At 40.2% G+C, this 24,809-nt stretch overlaps 1 protein-coding gene across 1 annotated transcript in view; it reads left to right on the forward strand.

The window, feature by feature from the left end:
* cacna1ea (calcium channel, voltage-dependent, R type, alpha 1E subunit a) overlaps positions 1-24,809 on the forward strand; it is a gene marked incomplete at both ends in the record, with an annotated part of 86,216 nt that overhangs the window by 4,319 nt on the left and 57,088 nt on the right. The window contains one exon of the mRNA XM_080032115.1: positions 17,536-17,803. Within this exon, the coding sequence (XP_079888241.1) occupies positions 17,536-17,803 (268 nt within the window). The remainder of the gene's footprint in view (positions 1-17,535; positions 17,804-24,809) is intronic.

Raw genomic sequence — 24,809 nt, forward strand, 5'->3', positions numbered from 1 at the left:
GTTTTCAATACTTTTCTATCTTTGCATTTTTTTTTTTTTTGCTTTTTCGTTTTTCAGCCAACACAGTTCTGACTACAGAAAAGCTTTTTCTTTGTGTCATCGTCCTCTGTCAGAAATGTCATCGAATAACATTCAACGAAAAAATCAAGTGCTTTGTTTCTCCACTGTACATAGCTCTACAAAGCAGAGAAGCAATAATCCAGTAAGAGGAATAGTGACACAACCTCAGGTTTCAATTTGTCTGCTTCTGACTGTGTTTGCCTTCCCACAAAGCATTAGCACCAAAAAGACTGTCTGGATGTGTATGTCCTTGGAGGGCCTCACACTTCAGTTTATTTTCAACCTGTTGAGCTGCATGCATGTCAGACAGATATTCAGGAGGGAAGAAAGGGATTTACAGAGTCTGTCACTTAGTCATCCGGCAAGTCTGTCGGAAGCTCATTCACACATTCTTTATTCACATTTGTCTCTTGAAAACTGAGGGAGTCCGTGATTGATGTTTGAAACAGAGGCATAATTGGACAGCAAGGCATGCAATCTAAATGTCATGGAATCTTGTTTGCTCATTCAGACCAACTTCACAAGATTTGTTTAGGTTCATCGACTGCATTCTTCGGTTAAATTGAGTTTTTCATTGTTCGGAGAGCTGAAGTTACTCACTTTAGCTCAGTTTGATGTAAGTGGACTATTTAAAAAATGGCAATACTTACAGGAACCTTTGCTTCTTCAGTGGTTTAGTACTGAGGGTTTGATACTCTCTGTGACGGTCTCCCTGTCCTTCATTATAGCCTGCCTGGAAGTGTCAGACAGACACCCAGCAAAGTGTAAATGTCAAAGCTGTTTGTCCTAAGTAAATTATTAATGATGACATGCTGAAAAGCCATTTTGCGGTGCACACAACCACGTGTCTGTCAAACAACGTGCAGAATGGAGAGGGCAACGTCACCGAGGGAGACTGTGTAATGAGGAAAAATTGTAGAAGTGTTTGCTTCTCTTTAGAACAATGTTTTCATTTCATTCAGGCTGGCTTATTTGTTTCTGCCGCGTTCTCTGCATTCTCATTAGGCGATAAAATGATCACGCTGCATTGTTCCCTTTCTTTGCTTTCTCGCTCTCTCTCAATTCAATTCAATTCAAAAAGCCTTATTGGCATGACTATTGTGTAAAACAGGATTGCCAAAGCATTTAAATATATTACAAATAATAACAAATAACAAATTAACAATCAATAAACCCCTCCCCCTCCTGCTGTACGTGCACATACACTCATAAAGCATGTGACTGTAAATTATAAAATAATGTCAACAGGAAGAATGATCAAATATAAATTAAGTAAGTATTGAGTACTAGTGAGAAGTAAGTAGTTGTAGAAGTAAGTATACTGTAGTTTTTCTCTTGTATCTATGGTATATATATCTCTCTCTCTCTCGCTGTCTGTCAGTCTTCCTGTGTTTGGATGGCAAAAGGTTACCACCTGACACTGTTGATGACCATCACAGAGATGGCGTGAGGTCATCAGATACTGAGATGTGTGATCTGTCTGGAGATGATGGTATCATGTTTGACTAAATGTTGCTCTGGGGTGTCAAATGAAGACAGTGAAGGGATGGGAAAGAGTTTAGGACTGCAGAAAAGACGAAAGAGACCGATACAGAGGGAAGAAATATGAAGCTTTTTTGACGAATTTGTGTGTTTGTTTGTGAGTGACCTCATGTTGCTCTCTCATTTTTGCTGGAAAGGTTTGTTTTAAGCCCCCCTGATTAATAAAAGCAACATTTTATTGCTCTAATTATTGCGTAGTAATTGATGATTAAAGACCATGACAAAGATTGATGAAATGAGTCAGAGTTTAGAAATGCCCTTAGTGGTGCATTAAGGCACCCTAAAAAACGAAAGGCTTTTTGAGGCTTAATTCTGCAGTAATTTGAGCTTGTTGCTAAAGTCAGCATGCCAACATGCCGATGTTAAGCTGGTACAATGTTTACCATGTTCATCACCTTTAGCTTGTTAGCATGCTAGTGTTAGCTAATTAGCACTAAACACAAAGTAAAGCTGAGACTGAACGGGAAAGTTAATTGTTGTGCAGGTATTGGATCATAAAACAAAATATTGGAAATTGTTTAATTTTGACCGGATGACAGCACTAAAAGCATAGTCAGAGGACCACCAACTTGTTTACTTCTCCTTCTTAGTAGGAAATTAATTTTAAATTGAATGGCGATCCAGGCAATAGTTTTCACTGGGATTAAAATCATCCTAACATTATTAGGATTCATCAGCTCGGAATAGTGAATGTCTGTAGAAGATCTGGCAGTGATCTATCTTGTAGATCTTGAGATGATATCAGTCTGATCCATCCACCCATCCTCCAATAGTTGTTGATATTTCAGCCAAAGTGATGTTAATTAAACACCACTCCATTGTTCTGTAATTTGACTTGACACAGGAAACCACCTGCATGCTCACATTCCGTTTCCCCCATTCGTTCAGTATTACAGCCTTAAATGTTACTACCATACATCTTGGGGCTCATGCCCTGCTTTACTGACACAGCAACATCTCCCAAAGGACCTCTATATGATTGCCCCTGGTCCTCCCATTCAACACCACATGGCAGTAGCGTAGCGTCACTATTGCACATTCACATTCACATAGGCACACACCAAACACATTGTGCAGCTGTGAGTCCAAATGCATTTAGGTTTGAGTAGATTAACATTTATCTGTTGAATGATTAAAGACTGTAGATGTGGTGATAACTGAGTTGCTACAAGCAATATCTTAAAATAATGGTTCACGTTCGGAGAGGGATGAAATTTCATGTCCTTCTATATCTTGTGTAGTGACTTCGCCCTAAGAAGTGTAGCTGTCTTAACGTTTATTCTGGAAAATAAAACAGGGAGCTGCCCAAGGAGCATGAAGCTATACAGTGATAAGTAACTCCGAATCATCCGAACACTTGATTAAGAAATCCATCATTCATGGACCTTCTAGCATTCACTGTCAGTTGGACAATTATTTTTACTTGCTTTAATGCTGTATTTTCTGAAGAGATACCGAGTAGCAGGTTTGCTGTGCAGGTACTGCTAGAAAAAGCAGCACTTTGCGTTGACCTCCTACACTGCCCTGTGATACGAAACCATTTAGCGCAGGAGAATTGTGACCTGTTGACCTTTTTTTTCCACCGGTGCGCACGCATAGACAAGTATATAACACCCTCGCGTAATAATGTTTGGCTGGAGAAGTGACACCCTTTTGAATAGAAACAGGCTACAAGGTAACATAGGCAAGGAAGTGAGTTGGGTCTTGAATGTTTGCCCGTAGGTAGCAAAGTGTCAAGTTCTAATAAAAAAAATCCAATCGATTCATCTATTCCAGAAACATTTATTTCTATTGGGGGAAAATAATTTTTCAATTCGAATTGCTTCTTTGACAGATTTATTTATAATGAATATGACCGTGTTAAGTTTGAATGTTTCCACTAACATGTGATAACAGTCTTGTGGCCTGGTACAGGGGGATGTAGAGGTTGGTGTGCATCCAGAATAGTGTTTATGTGAGTGCCTACACAGAGTACACAGATGTTTTTTTTTTTTTTTGTTTTTTAGTTTGTGTGTTTGATATTAACATCATACTATGCAAATGTGAGTTATCATACAAAAAAAGGAATACAATGTTTTGGTCTAGATAATTAATGTAATCAATTCATCTCGGAGGAAATCCGAAATTATCTGATCATGTCACGTTCGCATCCATGCACAGTGTGTATGGAGTTTATTTAAAAACAATTGGAAATGGGGCTGCCCTCAGTTGCCCATGCACTGTGTATAGTCTATAGCCTATGTCAGCCTTGTCTGTGGAAAAAAAGATACAGTAGCTGGATAACAGAGTTCTTCTGCTTCGTTCCTCACAATGCATTTAAATGCATTCACTATATTACAGAGAAATATGTCCCGTAAAAGAAAAAGAGCTCCAAGCCCAACCCATAATATTTTATTTTATATTAATATTTTTATGGAAAATCCATGTGTCCTTCTTCAATAGCTTCTAATTCATCTGACCCAGTGTCTCCAAATTATTTGTTCACACAAGATTTCTCAGATTTAGCCTCTTAATTTTCCTCTTAAAGTGCACCAGATTCATGCATTTCACTTTAAAAAGGTTAAAAAAATCTCCCGGGGGGGCATACCCCCGTACCCCCCTAGGAGGGTCTGAATCTCGGCTGTCTAATATTTTCGCACAGCCGCACAGTGGAGACACTAGCGGAAAACACTGGGTGTGTGAATGGTATTTAACAAAGATCTATAGTTTCAGCAGCGCTAACATTGGAGAGGGGCCCCCTAATCATATTTCGCTTAGGGCCCCCTGAAGGCTTGGGCCGGCTCTGTGCCTACACCTTGAGGCTGTAATGCTCTTCTTTGGACATTAAAGTCCCATCCTTTAATTCAAAGCTTCAGATTTAAATATCAAAGATGACTGTGCTGTGCTCTGACAGTTCAATGCTGTTAGCTTTCTGGAGCAAATAATACCTTTGTAGTGCAACAGGATTTCTTTTCAGCCGCTGATGCTTTCAAGCCAAATGGGCTTACTAGGGAGCCTTAGCTGGATCTAGGGTTTGTTATTGGCCCCTGTTTTGAGAACACAATTCAGTGATGGGTTGTTCCGTGTGTGGTCAGCATCAAAATCCACACATTAGCCTGTTGTTTAAATCCAAAATGCAGGGAAACAAGCCAAAGCAAATACACGGTGTGTGTGTGTGTGTGTGTGTGTGTGTGTGTGTGTGTGTGTGTGTGTGTGTGTGTGTGTGTGTGTGTGTGTGTGTGTGTGTGTGTGTGTGTGTGTGTGTGTGTGTGTGTGTGTGTGTGTGTGTGTGTGTGTGTGTGTGTGTGTGTGTGTGTGTGTGTGTGTGTGTGTGTGTGTGTGTGTGTGTGTGTGTGTGTGTGTGTGTGTGTGTGTGTGTGTGTGTGTGTGTGTGTGTGTTTGTGGGTGTCTGAGGTATTCATCAAATCCATTTCCCCCCAAACCAGAGGGAGCCCTAATGTTGCAGCTGCATGACTTATTTTGCTTCAGAAGGCGGTACGTCTGACAAATGGGCTGAAGGATGCTGGGTAAGCAAACTGAGCCCTCATCAATATCAAACATAGCAGCAAAATTGCAACTTCAACAGCATGTGTGTGTGACCCCTAGCGGAGCTGCTGAGTACTCCCTCACTGCACAGAGAGGTTTATGTATTCATTCATTAGGCAATCAGATGGTCTTATAGCCTGTGAAGAGTAATTGGTTTATATCATGATGAATTAATTTGATAGTAAATTATTAGAATGTTGAAAGAGGCATCAAATTCCAACTGGGGGGATTCACCGGAAGTCACAAATATATTTTAATGAGAATTATTCATGCAGAGGTGCAATGAGAAAGAGGGGAAAGCAAAGTGACACAACACATATTCATAAGTTTAAAAGGTTTTTAAATGTGTGCACTGGGGCCGCCCTGCACGCTGAAACATTGATAAAGAGATGTATTGGCTCAGGCTTAGAACACAGTGTGAACTGATGATTCATTCTCCATTCTCATTCTTCTCAAGCCAAAGTTTGATTTGATCCTGTCTGCGTTAGATTTGCACCGTTTTTTTGCCCACCAGAGGGCATTCATTATCCACAGCCTGAGTGATTTACAGCAGCTTCAGTTGATCTTGACTGCACAGTATGCTTTCCATATCAGAGCAGCTGCCACTTAAGTAGCCATTAGGTAATGATTTGGGGGAGATGATGTCGTGGGAAGTGAAAAATCAAGCAGTCTACCACTGCTGGTACAGTTTTAGTCATCTGATAAAGTGTGAAGACATCACAACTGCATACTGCTTTTATTTTTTCCTGGTACCCTGCCGTCCACCAACCTACCAGTCTTCTGCTTATGCCTAGGGCCGCCTTTGCACACCTCTGATAAATTTACGACCAGCCTGTTGACTATATTGATCTGTCGGGCTGCCAGTTTGATTATTAACAATCTTTTCATTCACTCAAAATGTTGAGCCTTCTTGATATATGGACCACTGGATGGTTTAATTTAAAAAGTAAATGAGTGCAGCATCAAGCAGCCTCTGAGAAATCCTTATTCATGACTTTTTTTTTTATTAGCCCACCTGCTTCTTTTCCACCATTTATTATGATGGATTTCCATCATCAGGATTCAATGCTTTTTACCTTTTTGATTTAGCACCATGTTTTTTTGTAAGTTTTTGACAAATTTTTGGACCAATGCTCATCAATGCCCTCTAATAGAAACACTAACTGAATCCACTAAATGTGCTACTACTAACGTTGAATAAGAAATCTACATTGTAAACGTTAATCTGCTAATCTTTTCCCTCTATCAAAGTACTATAAGGTCTTTTTTATGAATTTTGACATAAAGTAAATAGATTTCACATGGGTCGCAGCCATGAAAACAATATATGTGGTTTTGTAATGTTAATAGTTTGTTTAAGAATAGAGAAATGACAAACCACAATGTTTTATTTTGTTCCACAGTGACATTACATCAGTAGTTATTATTTCATCTCATTTCTTTTAACAACCTTGTTAACTATTGGTTTAACATCAACACATCTGACAAAAATGATTGAACTTACAAGTTTGATCAGCGGCTAAACATCATGAGGTGTTGATACATACTGTAGTGACGATCAGGTCATCCACCTAAACATAGGCAGATGCTGAGCTAAGATATTCATAGAAAAGCATTGATTGTTAGAAATTATGCTCTTCTGCTAACTTTTTCTATTCAGCACTCTGAAATGACGTCTTTGAAATGATCCCAAGTAAAGCATTGAAATTTATACTTTTCTGCCCCCTTAAATAATGCAGTTCCTTTGTTTGTCACTAGATGGAGGTAATTGCTCAGCAATCATATTTAAAGGGTTGAGCAGCATGAGACATTTCAGGATGCATAATGTGGCAGCAACATTATAACACATGTACATTAATGTTAGAATCATATATGAAGCTGACACTGGCCTTTTATTTAATATTTTATTTCATCCACCTGCCTGCACTTTGATGGAGGATCTTTGTTGATGGATACTACATGAAAACAGCCTGGTAATTCTGCCATGACATCCAATTTTCTTCGCACCATTGATTTTTCCATCAACTGTTTAATTATGCCTCTCTTTAATTGAAACATGTGATGTTTACCAGAGTTTTATTTATTTATATCATGGGTGTAATGTATCACAAATCCTCAAGAGATCGGAAATAAAAGCTACAATCTATCATCCAAATGTCAGCAAAAGGCTTTTCAGTAGGAGGGAAAATTATGAAAAACAACTAAATATAAGTCATTCATATTTTACTGTAAAAGGTTTGTCTTCATCTGTAGCATTCATAAACACACTGTGTGTAAAAAGAAGTCAATACGTTTACCACAGCAAATGGAGCACACAAAGAGGAAAAATACACCTCTGTCTGCCACCAAAATCCTGAAATACTCCTCTTTATCTTTCAAAATGAAATTGCTTATATTAAACAAACATCTCAGACAGCTTTATAAAATGTTTTTTTTTATTTGGTTTATGGTTGCAGCGACTGTTGCCTTGAACGCGCCAAACTTACAATATGTTAGAAACCAGGTTAACATTGTGCTGGCAGACAGAGACATTTGTCTGGAAAGAGCGGCCATAACATTGGTCTCTATGGGGAACAATGATTTATATAGGATATTCCATAAAATCTAGGGTTACGGCAACAGATTCACAGGGCTGAAAATAGGGGGTATGTCAGTTCAGTTGCTAGGAAACAAGTAGGTGAAAGACGACAGTGGAAGGCAGAAATCTGGGTTGGTGGAGAGAGATAGAGGGGGAGAGAGAGGTTAAGACAGCTGGACAGATACAGGAGAAAGAGATAGACAGAGAGAGGGGGAGAGAGACAGTTGTGCCGCAGGTTGAAGGAGTTTCAAATCAAAATTTCCTTCGGGTGCTGGTCAAGGCCAGGAAGAAAAAAGTAACAGTGGGACTATTTCCATGATCTGTTGTTAGAGAGATGACTATTGATTCTGCCAAACCCACTGTGATTATTCCTGTTTATAATGATCAAAAACACTTTCCCCAATCTAAGGCCCACATTCAAATGCGCTTTCTGTGCAGCAGCTCATTATGACCAGACACATGCTTAACAATGCAATCACACACACACACACACACACACACACACACACACACACACACACACACACACACACACACACACGCACACGCACACGCACACGCACACGCACACGCACACGCACGCACACACACACACACACACACACACACACACACACACACACACACGCACACACACACACACTCTCCCTCTCATGTTCCAACCATTACCATCTCAATGAAGCTAAATATAGTCCAGTCCCTCGGCCCCCTTCATCCCGCCATATCAATAGGTCTGGCTTTGTCGTCTGTTTGTCCTCCTGTGTTTGCAGTGAGCTTTTCTGTGTCAGGTTAAAATCTTATGTCTGGCCGATGGCACACTGACCCAGCACATTGGTTATTTTTTGGAGGAACTTTACAGATTTATATATGCGCTTTTTGAGATTTGAGCTTTCTCTGCAGGCAGAATACGAAGCTTGACACATAGTGATACTGTGTTAATTGTTGGATGTTGTTGTTTGTGTATATTCAAAATAAAAATAAAGATGTATTTAAGGGGCCTTTGAATACATCACTCAAACTTTTATATCATCACATACATTACAGTTGTAGGCCATTGGAAAAGGAAAAGTAATCCCTGGATTTCACAATATTCTGTTTTTATAGTTCATAGTTCGTTAGTTAGTTAGTTAGCTGATGCAGTTTGCCATTTATAATTCCATTTTCTACCAATCCATGATTATTATAATTGTGTTTTAATCCATACATTTGAAATGATGTGCAAAAACATTGACATGATTTCAGCCGAGGCATGATAGTATATTTTCAAGCTAAATAAATCAAATTGAATTTATTAGGAAATGTAATTGATTGGAATTATGAATTCGGGTGTAACAGCAAGTTGGGACCACATTGCTGCATTTGCCAATGTTTTCACACCTTTTGGAACTCATTTATTTCTTGGTCAAGGGACACCATCCGTGAGTTCAGTTTGATATCAAGGGTGTCTCAGATCTAATTAGCAGGGTACACACTCCCTTAAGAGCTTCTGTATTTTATCTAGGGATCATCATCCAAATATCGTGAGTAAACATAGTAGGAGATCACGAGCAGGAGCAGATTTACACAGGTATGAGGGAAGTTTGTGGAAGGGAAGAAACGTATTTAATCAACAGATATTCTTCAGTGTGCTGCGCTGAGAGAAAGACAGAAAAAGAGAGAGAGAGAGAGAGAGCAGCAATAAACAAACACAGCTTGTGTCAGAAGACCAAACAAAGAGCAGACAGGGAGTTAGGGCTGAAGTTGAATTCGATGTTCATTGAGCTTCTGTCTCGCGATTGGCTTGGTAAAATGGCCAGATGTTGTGCTTATTTATTTAGAATTGAATCTCTCTTCACAAAAAATATTTTTCAAACTTTTCCGGTGCAGCTCTCCTCTGTGTTTTTGTGCTGTGCCCACGCTGCTGTCACTGGAGTTTCTATGGATTATAAATACGTTTCTCAACCCTACCACCACCCTCCTTGTCAATACACCTGCTGTAGTTGCAACTGGCCCTCGTAAACTGCTTGAAGCTAGAGAATCCTGCAGAATTTGCAGTCAGCCTGTGCAGTTAGTCTCTTCTCAAATGAATGGAGAATAAAGGAGAGAGCTGCAGCCTGCACATGGCACAAACATACTTAGATAATAGTCAGACTGAGCTTTAATTTAACTTGCTCTAACAAATGTCTTTGTGACCAAAAGCTTAGATAACACATTTGCTTAAGGATAAGTGTGAAGAAGTTCTTGTCTCCTGTACTTTTTTGTTTTGTTTGTTCAGTTGCATTAGTGTCAGTAAAATGCCTAGTGCTATGTATATATGCTGTAATATACAGCAGAACATAAAGAGTTTTTAAATAAATTTAAACAGTTTTCTGATGACTTGGATTATTTTATAATCACAGTAAAACATTTCTTAAATTACATTCAGTATGTGTGAGCAGGACAACATCATCTCTTCTTGGATATATTGTTGCTATGGAGACTAATCTGACCATAACAGGCGAAAAACTATTTTAGGGTTAAGTTAAACTTACATTTCTCAAATCCACAGTTGAAACGCATTCAGTGAAAATGATTGATGCTTCTGGATTGAGAACTATACAACAACATACCCAATAGGATCACTTGGTGCAAGGATTCTTATTTTACATGTATAGTGCTCAAACCTCCTACAATGTTTGGACTGAGATTAAAGGTTTTTAAAAACACAAATAGTCACAGCAGAGGCAAAGTGGAATACAATAGATTGAGAGAAGCTCTTCAAGTGTATTGACATCATGGGCCCGTGTGTGTTTTGATCCGCCTGCATGTGTAAAGTCCCCTCCATGGCTGTCGACAAGTAGATGCTCCACACTAATGAAAATGTGTTGACACGTCTTACTCATACAAACAAACATATTCCTTATCACACGTGTCTGTCTGTCTGTCTGTCTGTCTGTCTGTCTGTCTGTCTGTCTGTCTGTCTTTCTGTCCTGCAGCACCGTGTAAATAATGTGTCTTCTTCTTTATAGTAGGCCTATGTGTTACCAACACCTAGCACACTCCTCGACTTAGACTTTTGGTCATTTAGTCAATGATCAGTGTTTCCCTACTACTGTTTACCTACCTGACTTGGTTTCAAACTTTAAAAAATTATGATTGCAAAACAGCCAGAGGTGTTAGTGAATACAAATCTATCATTTAGTATTTGTTGAATTCAGAATATATTAGAGGACCAGATTTTAAAGGTTTCATTGTTTCACTCAGTATCTTCAGATAATATTTCTTTAAATGTTGCAGTTAACCTTTAGTTCTTACTGTTGAGAGGTTACTAGGCGTTCCTCCCTGGACTGGATATTTAATTGTATTCTACGCTCCTGCTCATTGACACAGTGAATGGCTTTCTGAGTTTTCAACTAAAGTTGTGTTGAAGTTTCTTAGTCTGATATGTTAAGCAGAACACGTAACATTGAGTTGCATATTGCCTACCTTATTAATGTGTCATATTCTTACTCCTCTGCTCCAGATAGACCAATCATACAAAATAACCCTAAACCAAATACAGCAAATGCAAAAGTACCAACTAGTACTTAGTGGATCATAGTAGTAGTAGTAGTAAAAATATTTATTTCGGTCCATCAAAGCACATCACATGCGGGGAAATGTTTGGGGGGAAATGTACAATGAATATATTGGCCTTCCTGGTTGGTCTATTGTAGACATGAGATTGTGTAGCATGAAAATAGTTCAAGTTCTCATGTAAAAAAAAAAAATTTAAATGGGAAGAGCCATGAAAAGCCAAAGAGCTTGGTGGGAGGATGTTGGCAAGTCATTATGTAAACCGTCACATAAATAAACCAACAATTTCTCATGTGACACTTTCACATGACTCATTTTCTTTCCTTGGAGTGAGTAGCTAACTTGATTGAGATTGTTAAACGCAGAGGGTGATAATGACCAAGTTTCAGATACCAGCCTGCCAGGTATCTCTATTCACGCTTTCTATTTTTGAATCGCGTTCCCATTACAAGAGGAGAGGCTGTCATACTGTCAACCTGCTGTCGTGAGCATAATAATGTAACCTTGGTAACCCTGTGTTCCTCAGCTACATTTTTGCAAGCTAGACACCTTTTTCAGCTGGAAAAGGATTATTCAACACTGACAACATACAATTTCAAATTAAATGTATTTTTGTAGGATCTTTGGCTGTAGAAGTCTCACTTCTTATTGAAAAATGGAAAAGTAATTTTACACTTTTTATTTAGCCAGTGTATAAACTTGTAATATTAGTTAATAATGCAATGTAATTCCGTTTAAGCAGCTATAAGGACATGTTATGCATGAATTAATATACATTATTTGTCAGCAATTTGACCTTTTTACAGTTTTTGCCTAATGCTTACACACTAATAGTGGTTGCTAGGCCCAAAGTATCACAACCTCTAACTTTGGTGACCATGCCCTAAACACAAGCACCAACCCCACAAACACAAAATATGCTTTGCACTGTGTTTGAAATTCTCCGACACACTTCTTGCAAAACACTACACACAGTTTTTTACATAAGACACTGTGGTAGCCAAATTGTTCCCCATGGCTGACAAAGACAAAGGCGGCAGACTGGACTTTTCATCAGTGTTCCAAGTTTATTTCAGGAGATTCCATCAGGACATTTACATTGGATTTTGTGGAGCGTTGAAGCAGCAGGCTGAGATGCCGCATGGCACTCCTCAAAGCTACAGAACAGTGTCTTACACTCATATGAAAAAGTTTGGGAACCCCTCTCAGCCGGCATTATAATTGACTCTGCTTTCACAAAAAAAAATAAAAGTGGTATGTCTTTAATTTACCAGGAACAGTTAAGTACTGGGATGTTTTCCAAACAAAATTTTTTTGAAAAGCAGTATTTGGTTGTATGAAATAAAATAAAATGTGAAAAACTGGCTGTGCAAAAATATGGGTACCCTTGTGGTTTTGTTGATTTTAATGCCTGTAACAGCATGTAAAACTGATGACTTTAAACACAAAGTTGGTTGGATTATGTTGTTAAGCCTTGAACCTCAAATAATTGTCTGTTTAATCATGAGAAAATGTATTTTAGGTGCCTAAATGCAAGTTGCACTTCTCTTTGACTCTCTGCTGAAGTGAGACAGAATGGGATCATCAAAACAGCTCCCAAAAGATCTGAAAATCAAAGATTGTTCATTGTCATGGTTTAGGGGAAGGCTACAAGAAGCTTTCCCAAAGGTTTCAATTGTCAATTTTGACTGTAGGGAACGTTGTCAGGAAATGGAAGGACACAGGCATAGTGGCAGTTAAACCCAGGCATGGCAGACCAAGAAAAAAACAGGAGCGGCATAGGTGGAGGATTGTGAGAATGGTTGCACACAACCCACAGATCACCTCCAAAGGCCTGCAAGAACATCTGGCTGCAGATGGTGCATCTGTACATCGTTCAACAATTCAGCGCAATTTGCACCAAAACATCTGCTTTTTATAAAGACCAAATAACTTAATTTTTGTCTCATCAGTCCAAAGCATTTTCTTCCAATATGAAGCTGGCTTGTCTAAATGAGCTTTTGCATACTCCATGCAACTGTATCTGTGGCGTGGGCGCAGAAAGGGCTTCCTTCTCATCACCCGGCCGTACAGGTGTTTTGGTGCAAATTGCACTGAATTGTAGAACCATGTACAGATGCACAATCTGCAGCCAGATGTTCTTGCAGGTCTTTGGAGGTGATCTTTGGGTTGTGTGCAACCATTCTCACAATCTGCCGCATATGCCGCTCTTGTACTTTTCTTGGTCTGCTAGACCTGGGTTTAACTGCAACTGTGCCTGTGTCCTTCCATTCCCTGACAACGTTCCTTACAGTAGAAATTGACAATTGAAACCTTTGGGAAAGCTTCTTGTAGCCTTCCCCTAAACCATGACAATGAATAATCTTTGTTTTTAAGATCTTTTGGGAGCTGTTTTGATGATCCCATTCTGTCTCACTTCAGCAGAGAGTCAAAGAGAAGTGCAACTTGCATTTAGGCACCTAAAATACATTTTCTCATGATTAAACCTTTATATGAGGTTCAAGGCTTAACAACATAATCCAACCAACTTTGTGTTTAAAGTCATCAGTTTCACATGCTGTTACAGGCATTAAAATCAACAAAACCACAAGGGTACCCATATTTTTGCACAGCCAGTTTTTCACATTTTATTTTATTTCATACAACCAAATACTGCTTTTCAAAAAATCTTTGTTTGGAAAACATCCCAGTACTTAGTTGTTCCTGGTAAATTAAAGACATACCACTTTTATATTTTTTTTGTGAAAGCAGAGTCAATTATAATGCTGGCTGAGAGGGGTTCCCAAACTTTTTCATATGATTGTATATCTCATGTGTGGGGTGCATCACGTGTTATTAGAATCCCAGAATAGTCAACTTCTTTCATCACAAGTCGAACACAAATCCTTATATAGGTGTTTTCGTCTCTCACCAGTGACCCCTAATCCTTTAAGACTATCTGCTCAGCAACTCTGGTGAATAGAGGCTATTCAAATCCACCACAACACATTGTTCAAAAATGAAATCTCCTGCAATCATTGGGAAAACACATCTATATAAAATACAAAACACAACCAAACTTGGAAAATCACACAGACTCACACACATGAAATATACAAAATAAAACTAATTGAATAACAATCAGTGTGAGCCTTAGCACTACAAATAGACTTCAGGTGAGCTCAGCTTCTTTGTGAGAACAAAGACAGTAAGAGCAGGGGAAGAGGACAAGAGAGAGCGGTAGGAGGACAAGGACAAAGAAGGCAACAGACGGAGACAGGGTCACTATAGTGGACCATGCTATAGATCATGGCCTATCAATATAGGAGCCTGGGCAGAAAGTCCAGCCCAACTACACAATAGCTCCATAATTAGGTCATTTAGACTGGATATCAGGAATAATTCGCTGTTGGTTCTCAAAAGATGATATTGCATGTGATGTCGATGAGGCGATGTGGCCAGACGCAAGCGTGAGGCGGTATCCAAAGGGTTCATAATCCACCCGCCCCATTCCTTACAACACTGTTTTTTTATTTTCTCGTAATTGTTTCAGAGTTTACAGTATAGTGATACAATGAATTACTTTTTGAACTGCATCCTACCTATTGTTTTTTTTGTTTGCCAAAACCATGACATTGCAAAATACACTTTTTTTTCAGAAGCTTTTTTATTTTAATTTTCATATGTCTAGATGAACTGTAGTGAATCAATCTTTCACAAAAAAATCAGTATCCATAGCCTAAATGTCTTCCAATCATTCCCATACAACACTATGTTTTGTAGAACATTCCAGTTGTACCATTTCTTGTGTCTTTGTGTTTTTTTTTTTTTTTTTACTTTTGCAAAAACCTGAAATGGCAAAATAAAATAAAAAATCTGGAGCGTTTACATTTTGTTTTCATGTGTCTAGATCAACTGTAGTGGATCAATCTTTCACAAAAAAAATCTGTATGAGACTTTTAAAGTAAAAAACCATCCAAAGTACTAAATACATCTGTGTTTTCTTGCTAACACCTAATTACCATAATTCACCCTCCACCTCTCAGCCAAGAGAAGCTGTGGCTGCTGCATGCTCCCATCCTGGCAGGAAAACAATGTAACGGTATCACTCGCTTATGGCTGCAAAGAGCAAGTGGCAGAAGTGACGTTTCTATCACACTCAGCTGGGACTGAAAAAACAAACTGCAAGGAAAATTCACAAGTCTCTTCTCGCCATTCAGAATGAACAGACGTCAGAAGTCTGTCCTTCATGGGTTCTATTTTTATTGCCTGTAATGTGTTGGCGCACTAATGACTTGGAGGCCACACATCATTGATCACTGCCTTCGTCATCCGCCATCACTTAATACCACTCAGTGTCGGCGTTGTGGTTAACTCTCTCCTGGGGTTCATCTTTTCTTTGACTGCTACCTCGATCAGTTTACTATATCAGTTATGAACAAAAGGATATGAAGGTGGCTATAGAGCATTTTTCATAACACTGACTCTCTCGGCTTGATGAGGTTGCTCTTAAAGAATAAAGTAATGTATTTCATAATGTATCACCTACTACGAGTAGAGCCTCATCTGATTAAAAGAGTAATTCATACAAATTATTTTGTATTAATGGTTGTAGACTCTTTTGTGTTGTTGGATGGACTGTGGCACAAAGGATTATCATTGGTGGGAGGATCATTGGTTTTGCTCTTTTCAAGAGAATTGTTGACAGCAAATATTTCCAGCTATATATTTTAGTTATAGCTCAATGCATAGGCATGTTCCTGATATCTGAAAATCCCACCATACATCTCCCTGCTCTTCCACCACCCACATCCTCATGATAGCACATATGATCACTTCCAGCCACTCCCCGACTCACTATTATGCCTGGCAATAGTAGGTTCTGAACCCTGCAATTAGTCAAAGATTATCACTGCTGTCTTCCAGTATGGTCTCCTAAAACACTGCTTGGGGTATTACACAGGTGCTTTACCCCTCTACACATTTGACGCTGCGTGACCAGCATTCAGTTTGAGGCGTGACCACGCAAGGGGACCAACAGAAGGTAAAGCCGATATCACATTGTATTCACATACAATAGAACGCTGGAGTTATACTGTAATCCTGCAGTATTATATTATTATTTTCAGCAAAGTCATAAACTCATACTATTATAGTTGGAATAACAGGTTTGAAAGCCTGTCTAATGGGGCTATTCAACATAATTGGTTTAAATAATCTCTTCTCGTCAAGATGGAGGCGACAGCATTTTATATTTGTTTTCAGTAGGCTATATTGTGATTTAAATTGAACGAATGACAGTTTGTTTTTCTCTTTCCCCTTCTCAACACACACACGCACGCACACACACACACACACACACACACACACACACACACACACACACACACACACACACACACACACACACACACACACACACACACACACACACACACACACGCTTTGTTAACTAGATCTGCGCGCCGTGATGTGCGTGTGCTGGGTCGAACAGAGTGTTGACCCTTTTGCATGTAGAAGACTACTGTTGACTTCTCTCTGCCTGCCCACACTGCACGGTTAGTCAAAGATACTTCCTCCACTATCCCATAGCAGACCAGAAGATCGGGGGTTTTCTGCCTCCTCTGTGGAAATACGTAGTTGACAGCTTGTTTTGTTCGCGTTGTTTTGGGGATCAATATGTCGTGGAAAAATCCAAAGTTTTTGTTCCCGGTCTGCCTCTTACGCATGCAGTGGGAGAGTGCTCTTGTGGAAGGTGTCCAACAGAGACGAGGAGACAGGAGTGATGTGCTCTGAATTACTCAGAGGACTGTTGCTGGTTTATTTTAAAAAATCCATGGATCAACCCGCTGTTCTGCTCTTCGCTCAGAGGGCAGAGGATGGCTGAAGACGTGACCTGTTGCAGCTTTTCTTAAAGCTATTGGTGTAGTTGGTGGATACAACGCTGCAAAATGAACCAGTTTTCCAAGCTTTATTCAAGACGACGGATTGTTAAATGAGGCGGAATTGAATTAGTTTTTGGATTTGGGTGCTCTCTTTTTTTAATGCAAGGCGCACTTGCCGTGGTAATTTGACTGGGCTCCTCATCGGAGAAAAACCTGTAACTGTTTTGAACTGACTTAGAAGTTGAAGAATACTGAGCGCGGTGTTTTTTTTCGCGAATAAAACTGATGATGGACTAAAACTGGTCCGGATCTCACCGCTCCGCTGATGTCACATCGAGAGCAGCACCGCGCCCTGCTTTCCAGGAGACTATAACCTCCCTTTGTCTCCTGTGTTTGTTTTTTTCCCTGTCTTTTTTCTTTTGCCTCTGACAGAATGGCCCGGTTTGGAGACGACGTCCCGGCCCTGTTGAGCTCAGGGGATGGAGGGTCCGAGCGCAACCGGAACCGCGATGGGGCTGCCGTGTCTACAGGTGGCATCTCCCCAGCCTTCAAGCAGACCAAAGCACAGCGTGCCCGCACCATGGCCTTGTACAACCCCATCCCGGTCAGGGAGAACTGCTTCACCGTCAACAGGTCCCTCTTCATCTTCGGCGAGGACAACGTGGTCAGGAAGTACGCCAAGAAAATCACTGAGTGGCCATATCCTTTTGTGCTTCAAGTGAAGTGGGTGATTTGTAACATAGCCTATAGGCTATACAAACACATTCACTCGAGATGTGCAACGAGTCCTGTAGCAGTGAGTTGCAAAGGTGGGTCCACTGTTAAACAAGTAAATATAGAGCAACACAAACATCTCTTCCTAGGCCAATGTTCACAATTTCTCAGGTGGAAGAATAATCAAACAGACATATTCTCCTTAGTGTTTCCACTCATAGCTTTCACTGTGCAAGAGAAGTACAGTTTCAGCACCATGGGCAGCGCATACAGGACAACACATGATACATTCTCTCAATACACACACACACACACACACACACACACACACACACACACACACACACACACACACACACACACACACACACACACACACACACACACACACACACACACACACACACACACGCACGCACACACTGACATAGAGAGAGAATCTGTGTTCACAATGGGAAATGTTTTGGTGATGAATTATTTTTTTCATTTATTTATTTAAATACAATAGCCTACTAACAGGGACTTAAGAGAGTATGGAAGCACATGTAAAAAACAAGCACTTCATCAGACCATCAGACCATACAATTTTCTTAGTGAAGAATAAACCAAACATGGAAGAAATGATGTATCATTAGGGTATGAAATTAATATGGCTTATATCTAGACATGAACTTCTGCAGTAGGGGATGAGCTATCAATGGACAATGGAGTAGAACAACACAGAGATGTTTCTCTGTTAAAGCCTGTGAGTGGTTTCTGTCAACAAAAAAAGGCTTTGGAGCCCTGCTGTTGCCAACTTACTCACTGCCTCTGCTGATGAGTTATTTACAGCAAATATGTCTAACTCAACCAGAGCTGCAATGATTGGGTGATTGATCGCTCGACAAAAAGTAATTGAATCGATTAATCATTTAATTTTCTTTTTTAGCAAAATGCTAAACTTTCTCTGGTTCCAACTTGAGGATTTGCTGCTTTTCTCTGTGAAAGTAAACTGATTATATTTGGGAGTATGGACTGCTGTTCAGACAAAACAAGACAATTGAAAAGATCTCCTTGGACTTTAAGAAACTGTGATAGGCGTTTCTGTACTATTTGAGGAAGTTGCTGCCCTAAACTCACTCAAGCTGAACAACTAAAATGTGTCTGCTGTTATCTGCCTTAAATACTGCTATTAAATCTGACAGTCGCATCATCCATATATGTATTGCATAGCACTTTTATTTATTTTCAGTGTTGTTTTTACGATATTGATTAGTTGGCTGCTTTGTCAAACCTAAAGCTCCTCCATTACTGAAAAGGGAAACATTGTATTATATGCCTCGGCCTATTGCTGCGTGTTTGTGCTGCTGCTGCTGCTGTGCTGCTCACCAGGTGACGGGGCCAGGTGTGGCCACTTCGCTGCTATTGTTCTGCTCCCTTCAACAGCTTCCTGACTGACTTAGTAGCCCAATGCTGATTTTTCAAAAACACAGCTAATAGAATGTGTGTGCTTATATTGAAGATTGCGGTCTATTGTTCTTCTTTTCTCTGGGTTTGCCAATCCATTGAGGTGATTTAAAAATAGAAACGGGATGAATATCAATCAACAGCTGAGGAAAAAAGGGCCGAAGTGTGTGTGTTTGTTGTCATATTATGGATACTCCAGCCTGATACTAAAGCTGCACCTACAGGCACATCTGTGTTTAGAATACAGTTGGCTTTCAATCAAAATAGAATGTGTGCTCTAGCAACCAGAAGGACAGCAGCCAGACTGGATAACCTCCTGGTTAATGGGCTTTGGTGGATTGAGTGTATCATTACACATAATGAGCTCTACTGTATCTGATTAAGATACATTGACGGGAATTATATGTAATGATGTCTGATAGCTGTGTCATATGCTATTACAACATGTCCTTATTCACTGAGTCATACTACATTATATTGTTTGCTAACATGGTTTTGAAACTGAGTGTTGCTGTGTTCTGGTCAATATCCACTGTGGCTGTGCTGAGTGGCTCTCTCTGAAATCTGGCAATCATGTGTGTAGTGTGAAGATTCGAGCACAGTGAATTGACCTCTGAGAACAAATGAGATCTTACTGTGCATATAAATACATACAAACGTGTACAATGTTACACATGCAAGCTTGTATTTCTATAGTTGTGAGGACCCTCATTGACAGAATGATTATTGATTTCCCATTATTAACAGGGGGCAGCGGAAACAAGTTGTGAACCACATCGTTAATCATATATGGTCACTTTTTAAAGGCATGCTAAGCGATTGTAATCTAAAAATCTTTTGTCAAAATCAGCTAATATCTACTCACCATCCCCTACCTGTCCGTCATGTGTGCACGGCACGCTGAAAAAAAGTTGGATGTTTATACACAGCTTGGGCCCCGCTAACGGCGATCTAAAAAAGCTAGCTCAGAGCCAGCAGCTGTTTATGTTTATACTATCCGCGGCCAGAACGTTGCGGATCAAGGTTTCAGGGAACAGGCTGGGCACTCTCTGGGCTATCTACATATCCAGCAGTCATGGAGCAACATTTTTATATTGTTTATTTGCAATCTTGTTTCTTGTCACCCGATTAATGTATGTCAAATGTTCACTGTCTTTAAGCCCTGCTTTTGGTCTCTACCATCTACTGACAGACATATTCGGTTCTTTTGCTGCTAAATGCTCTTGTGTTCCTTAGCTAGTCGCTAACTGTTTTCGTTGGCTGTTTGGTGCCCAAAGCTCACTGTAAAGCTCAGTAAAGCTGGGTTAGGCGTTGGGGTTGTGGAGGCAATGTACTGTTGGCTTAGCTTATCCTTAAAACTGGAAGCAGGGGGAAACTGCTAGCCTGGCCTGGTCATCGTTGTTGTTACATTGTGCAGGGCTCTGTGCACACCCCTAACCCTTACCATAACCCTTTTTGATACAGTTTGAACTTTTGTCACCTCTGCCCCTTCCCAAAACGTAACATAAACTTAGAAGTCCTAACCCTTAGACATTCCTTTTGAAGTGAAGTGAATACCACCCTAAAACGCTGCCACTTCACGCAAATCTTTTTTCTCTCCTCATCTAAAAAGTCCAATTGGTCTGCACATAAATAGAAAAATACAAGAGCACACACACACACACACAGACACGCGTGCACACAATCTCTGCAGGATATCCCCTAAAGGTCATCCTTGTGTTTGGAGCACAACTTGCCGCTGTCACCTTGCCGTAAGAGGCTCCGTTTTGTTCTCAATAAAGGGCAGATGATCCATTCAGGAAGTATCCAGAGGTTTCAATGGTGTGTGTGTGTGTGTGTGTGTGTGTGTGTGTGTGTGTGTGTGTGTGTGTGTGTGGCACTGGAGCCAAAATGCTTTGTGTGTTGGAGCTTGTTTCAATATTAATCTTAGTACATATTTTCTCTTGTGCAAACTCACAGATGTGTATGTGTGACTCTGACTGTGAGCCTACCTGCCTGTTGCAGTCGATGGAAGGCTGATGGAGGCCAGGCAGGGCTAATCAAGCACACGGCCTGAGGTAGGTGTGCTAGGCCTGTGGAGGACTGACAGCTGCTCCTCCTGTCTGATCCCCACTGGGAGCCCCCGCAGCGGGAAGTTTCCCATTGAGAAGGTACAGCTCTAAATAATTGATTGTTGGATTTTATAGAATTTCTTTTTCATCAGGTCACATAGAAACAACCATCTGCTTACTGGTTGCTAGACCTTTAGTTTTTAAATGATTAAAAACAGTCAAGTAGACTAGAGTAAATGTAGGAAAAGTCATTGTTCTTTCTTTTCTTTTTTTAACTAACCTAACCACAATTTAAAATACACAGATGGTAATTTAGATAAGCTTGCATGCTAAGTTGTAAATCCTTTTACATGTGTCTCAAAGGTCAGCTGATATCTGAGGAAGACCATTCATTCCCTCAAACTTAATTGCATCCTTGCATGACAATGAAAATGGAAAATTAGTAGGGGAATGACCCTGGTGTCCCAAGTGCAGTTATGGTCCTAGTCTCATTTATTTGTAATTATTTTTTCTATTACTTTTTATTTGGTGATAAGAGACATAACAGGCTTAACAAGACAAGACGCAGGACAGAGGAAAATACCTTTTGGAGACAGCAGCAGCGAGTGACAAACAAAAAAAGACAATCACATATTTGGAAGTTGGATGTAAGGGTGATGTGCAGTGTGTGGGATTTAGTTGCAAGTACTTTCTTTTCCAGCTATGTTTTTTTTTTACATTAACAAGAGAAGATTTTTAGACTGAGAGTAGCCGAAGAAAATGAGACTACAAGTAAATATGGCCATGCTGTATTATGCTCCATATGCACTGGTCTAAAATCTGCTTACAGGAATTTAGTATAACTAATCAAACAAAATATCACATTTAAGATACATTTCACCCTCCTCCTTACCTCAAGGCCACTGGTATTATGACTTTATTCACCTGCCTTTATATTTACTGACATAAGTGTGTAGGATATGTCAGCGGGCTTTGAGTGACACATGTATGCTCAGGATGGATCTGCTGGCTCAAGCAGGCCACTGAGGTGTGGAGGTGACGTGGAATTGAAGATAGATTGAACCGTTTGATGTGGTGTGGCAGTCTATTAACTGGGCATTCAGTCGACAGCCCTTTTTTTTCTTTATCAGTTTGAATTCTCAAAAGAAATTGAAGTATGAGTGTATCAGTGTTTTCGTTCAACAGGCTTCAATAGAGTTAATTTTACTACAATTGGAGACTACAACTCTGGTTTCACTCTGTGTATTTAATGGTGACACACACACACACACACGCACGCTCTGTGTTGATAATTTACAGATTTCCAATAAGACAGTCTTGGCTGCCTGTGATTCATTTTGATTTGCACCTCTATTTAATGATAATATCAGGGGCTTGGATTCAATCTGGGCTTGAGTGTTTTCACAGATGCACAAGGCACCGCACTTTGTCTCCATGTCTATTTTTAACACGCATGTTTGAGAAAACAAAGGCACAGCGCCAGCATCACTGTGGCTCATGAGACGCCTAGCACTGTAGCTAAAGCTGGTGGACTCCAGAGCAGAACAGGAGGGGAGTTTTGGTTTGAAGACACTTGTTGAATCTGTAAATTATTATAACATTTTACTATATTTTGTGGTGAAAATGTTTTAAAATGTCTGGGTTAGTGCTTCAGAAAAGCTGCAGAGGCCAAATCAGGTATAAATGACTGTGCACCTAGTAAATAGGGGGTTGCTTGTTGTGATGATCCAACAAAGAGTTTCCCCGCAGCTCTAGAGGGCTCTTTAACCTCTTTCAGCTAGTTGTTTTGGTTTTCTGATCCAAAACTTTTCTGTTATAATTCACTTTCCACACTCTCATTGCATAATTTTTTTAATTAAATAGTCACACCTTCACATAGGGCAAAAGTCTAAATAATTGTTCTTAGTCGAGCCCTTGACAGTGACGTGTGTGCGGGCGCGCGCCTGAAAGCATTGGTTCAGCTGCCCAGTAGCCGTCTCATGGCATTGACTTTTGGCTGGAAGAGAATAGCCTGTTGCCGTGGATACCTCCTGTCTTCGTTTACTGTGAGGCTATAAGGGAATGCAGGGTGTGTCGACTGGCTGCTGCTCAGAGGCTTGTGACAGATACTATTCTATTAAACCACTGTTTGTTTTCACGGTCATCGTCTACCTGTCTGATGGCTCCAGCGATTGAATTTGATAGCACTTATTTGTACTGCTCCGTCTATCCAGCGTCCCTGAGTAACCCCTGCTTTGTACAGCTATACCACTGCAGCATCGGTCAGTCTTTTTTTGGTCTCATTGCCTCCTTCACACCCACTAGTTTTGCCAGCTTCCGACTATCTCTTTATAACCACCATCTTCTCCTCCACGGATCATCACCCCCTTTATCCTTCCTTATCACCTTCTCCTGTGTCAGTCCTCTTTCCTTCCACTCTCCCTCCCCTGTCTCCACTCTAAGGATTTTTAGCTCCCTTCTTCTGTTCCTACGTCTTCTTCACATAACCAGGGAGGAACGGGGACTTCCCACGCAGAGCATTAGATAAAGAGCGCACTGCCTCGGTGTGTGTGTGTGTGTGTGTGTGTGTGTGTGTGTGTGCGTGTGTGTGTGTGTGTGTGTGTGTGTGTGTGTGTAAATGTGTGTCGCTGTCTGTTGCAGAGCTGACCTCAGATATGGTACAGCCCATGTCGGGTTGTGTCAATCGCCTCTGGGCCTTATGACATGCCAGGTTAATTCTGTTACTTACAGAGGAATTGATCTTAGCCTGTCTATGCTGGCATGACATGCTGCTTGGATTGATTTACTGAATTTAAATTCTAAACGTTTTTCTGAATCTTAATCTCATTGACTTTTCTATGCTATTCATATAAATCATAGAAATAGTTTTATTGCCACTAATTACACAGTTGTGCTCCGATGAATAGACCACATCGCATTTGTGTTTGACAGTGACCTAGAAACCTGTTTAGAGCTGTCTCTATTTCTGTCTTTTTGCCTTTCTGTGAATAATCTACATGTCAAACTGTATATGCATACTTAAAGGATCAGGCTGTACATTTTCTTTATTGATATTGTTATGAAAACAAAGCTGAAACCAGCATGTGTTTGTGTATCCAAAGTTTAATGTGGCATGTTCCTCTGTGTTACAACCCTCCACCATTGTCCATAAACTATTTAAATAAATCAGGTAGCCCTCATTTTGGCACTCAGTGACATGTTACTTTATCACCATGATCCTACATGCACCATCCTGTTGCTGGAAATACTCACTATAGCACACCAAAATTGGGCCTTCAAATATTCTCTATCAAAGGCACTATTTTTTCCTTTCGAGTGGTATTTGCTAAAATCTGCAGTATGGTTACATGTTCCGGGTTCGGAGCCACAGACACAGTAGGTCATGCTGAGAGACTTAGCACATGTATGGCTTTTCAGGGATTTTGAAAAGACCCCAATAACAAAAATTCAGAATAGCACCAGCCCTAACCAGACACTCAACATTAATGTCAGTAG

The sequence above is a fragment of the Ammodytes marinus genome (assembly GCF_949987685.1).
Source record: "Ammodytes marinus genome assembly, chromosome: 8".
Taxonomy (NCBI): domain Eukaryota; kingdom Metazoa; phylum Chordata; class Actinopteri; order Uranoscopiformes; family Ammodytidae; genus Ammodytes; species Ammodytes marinus.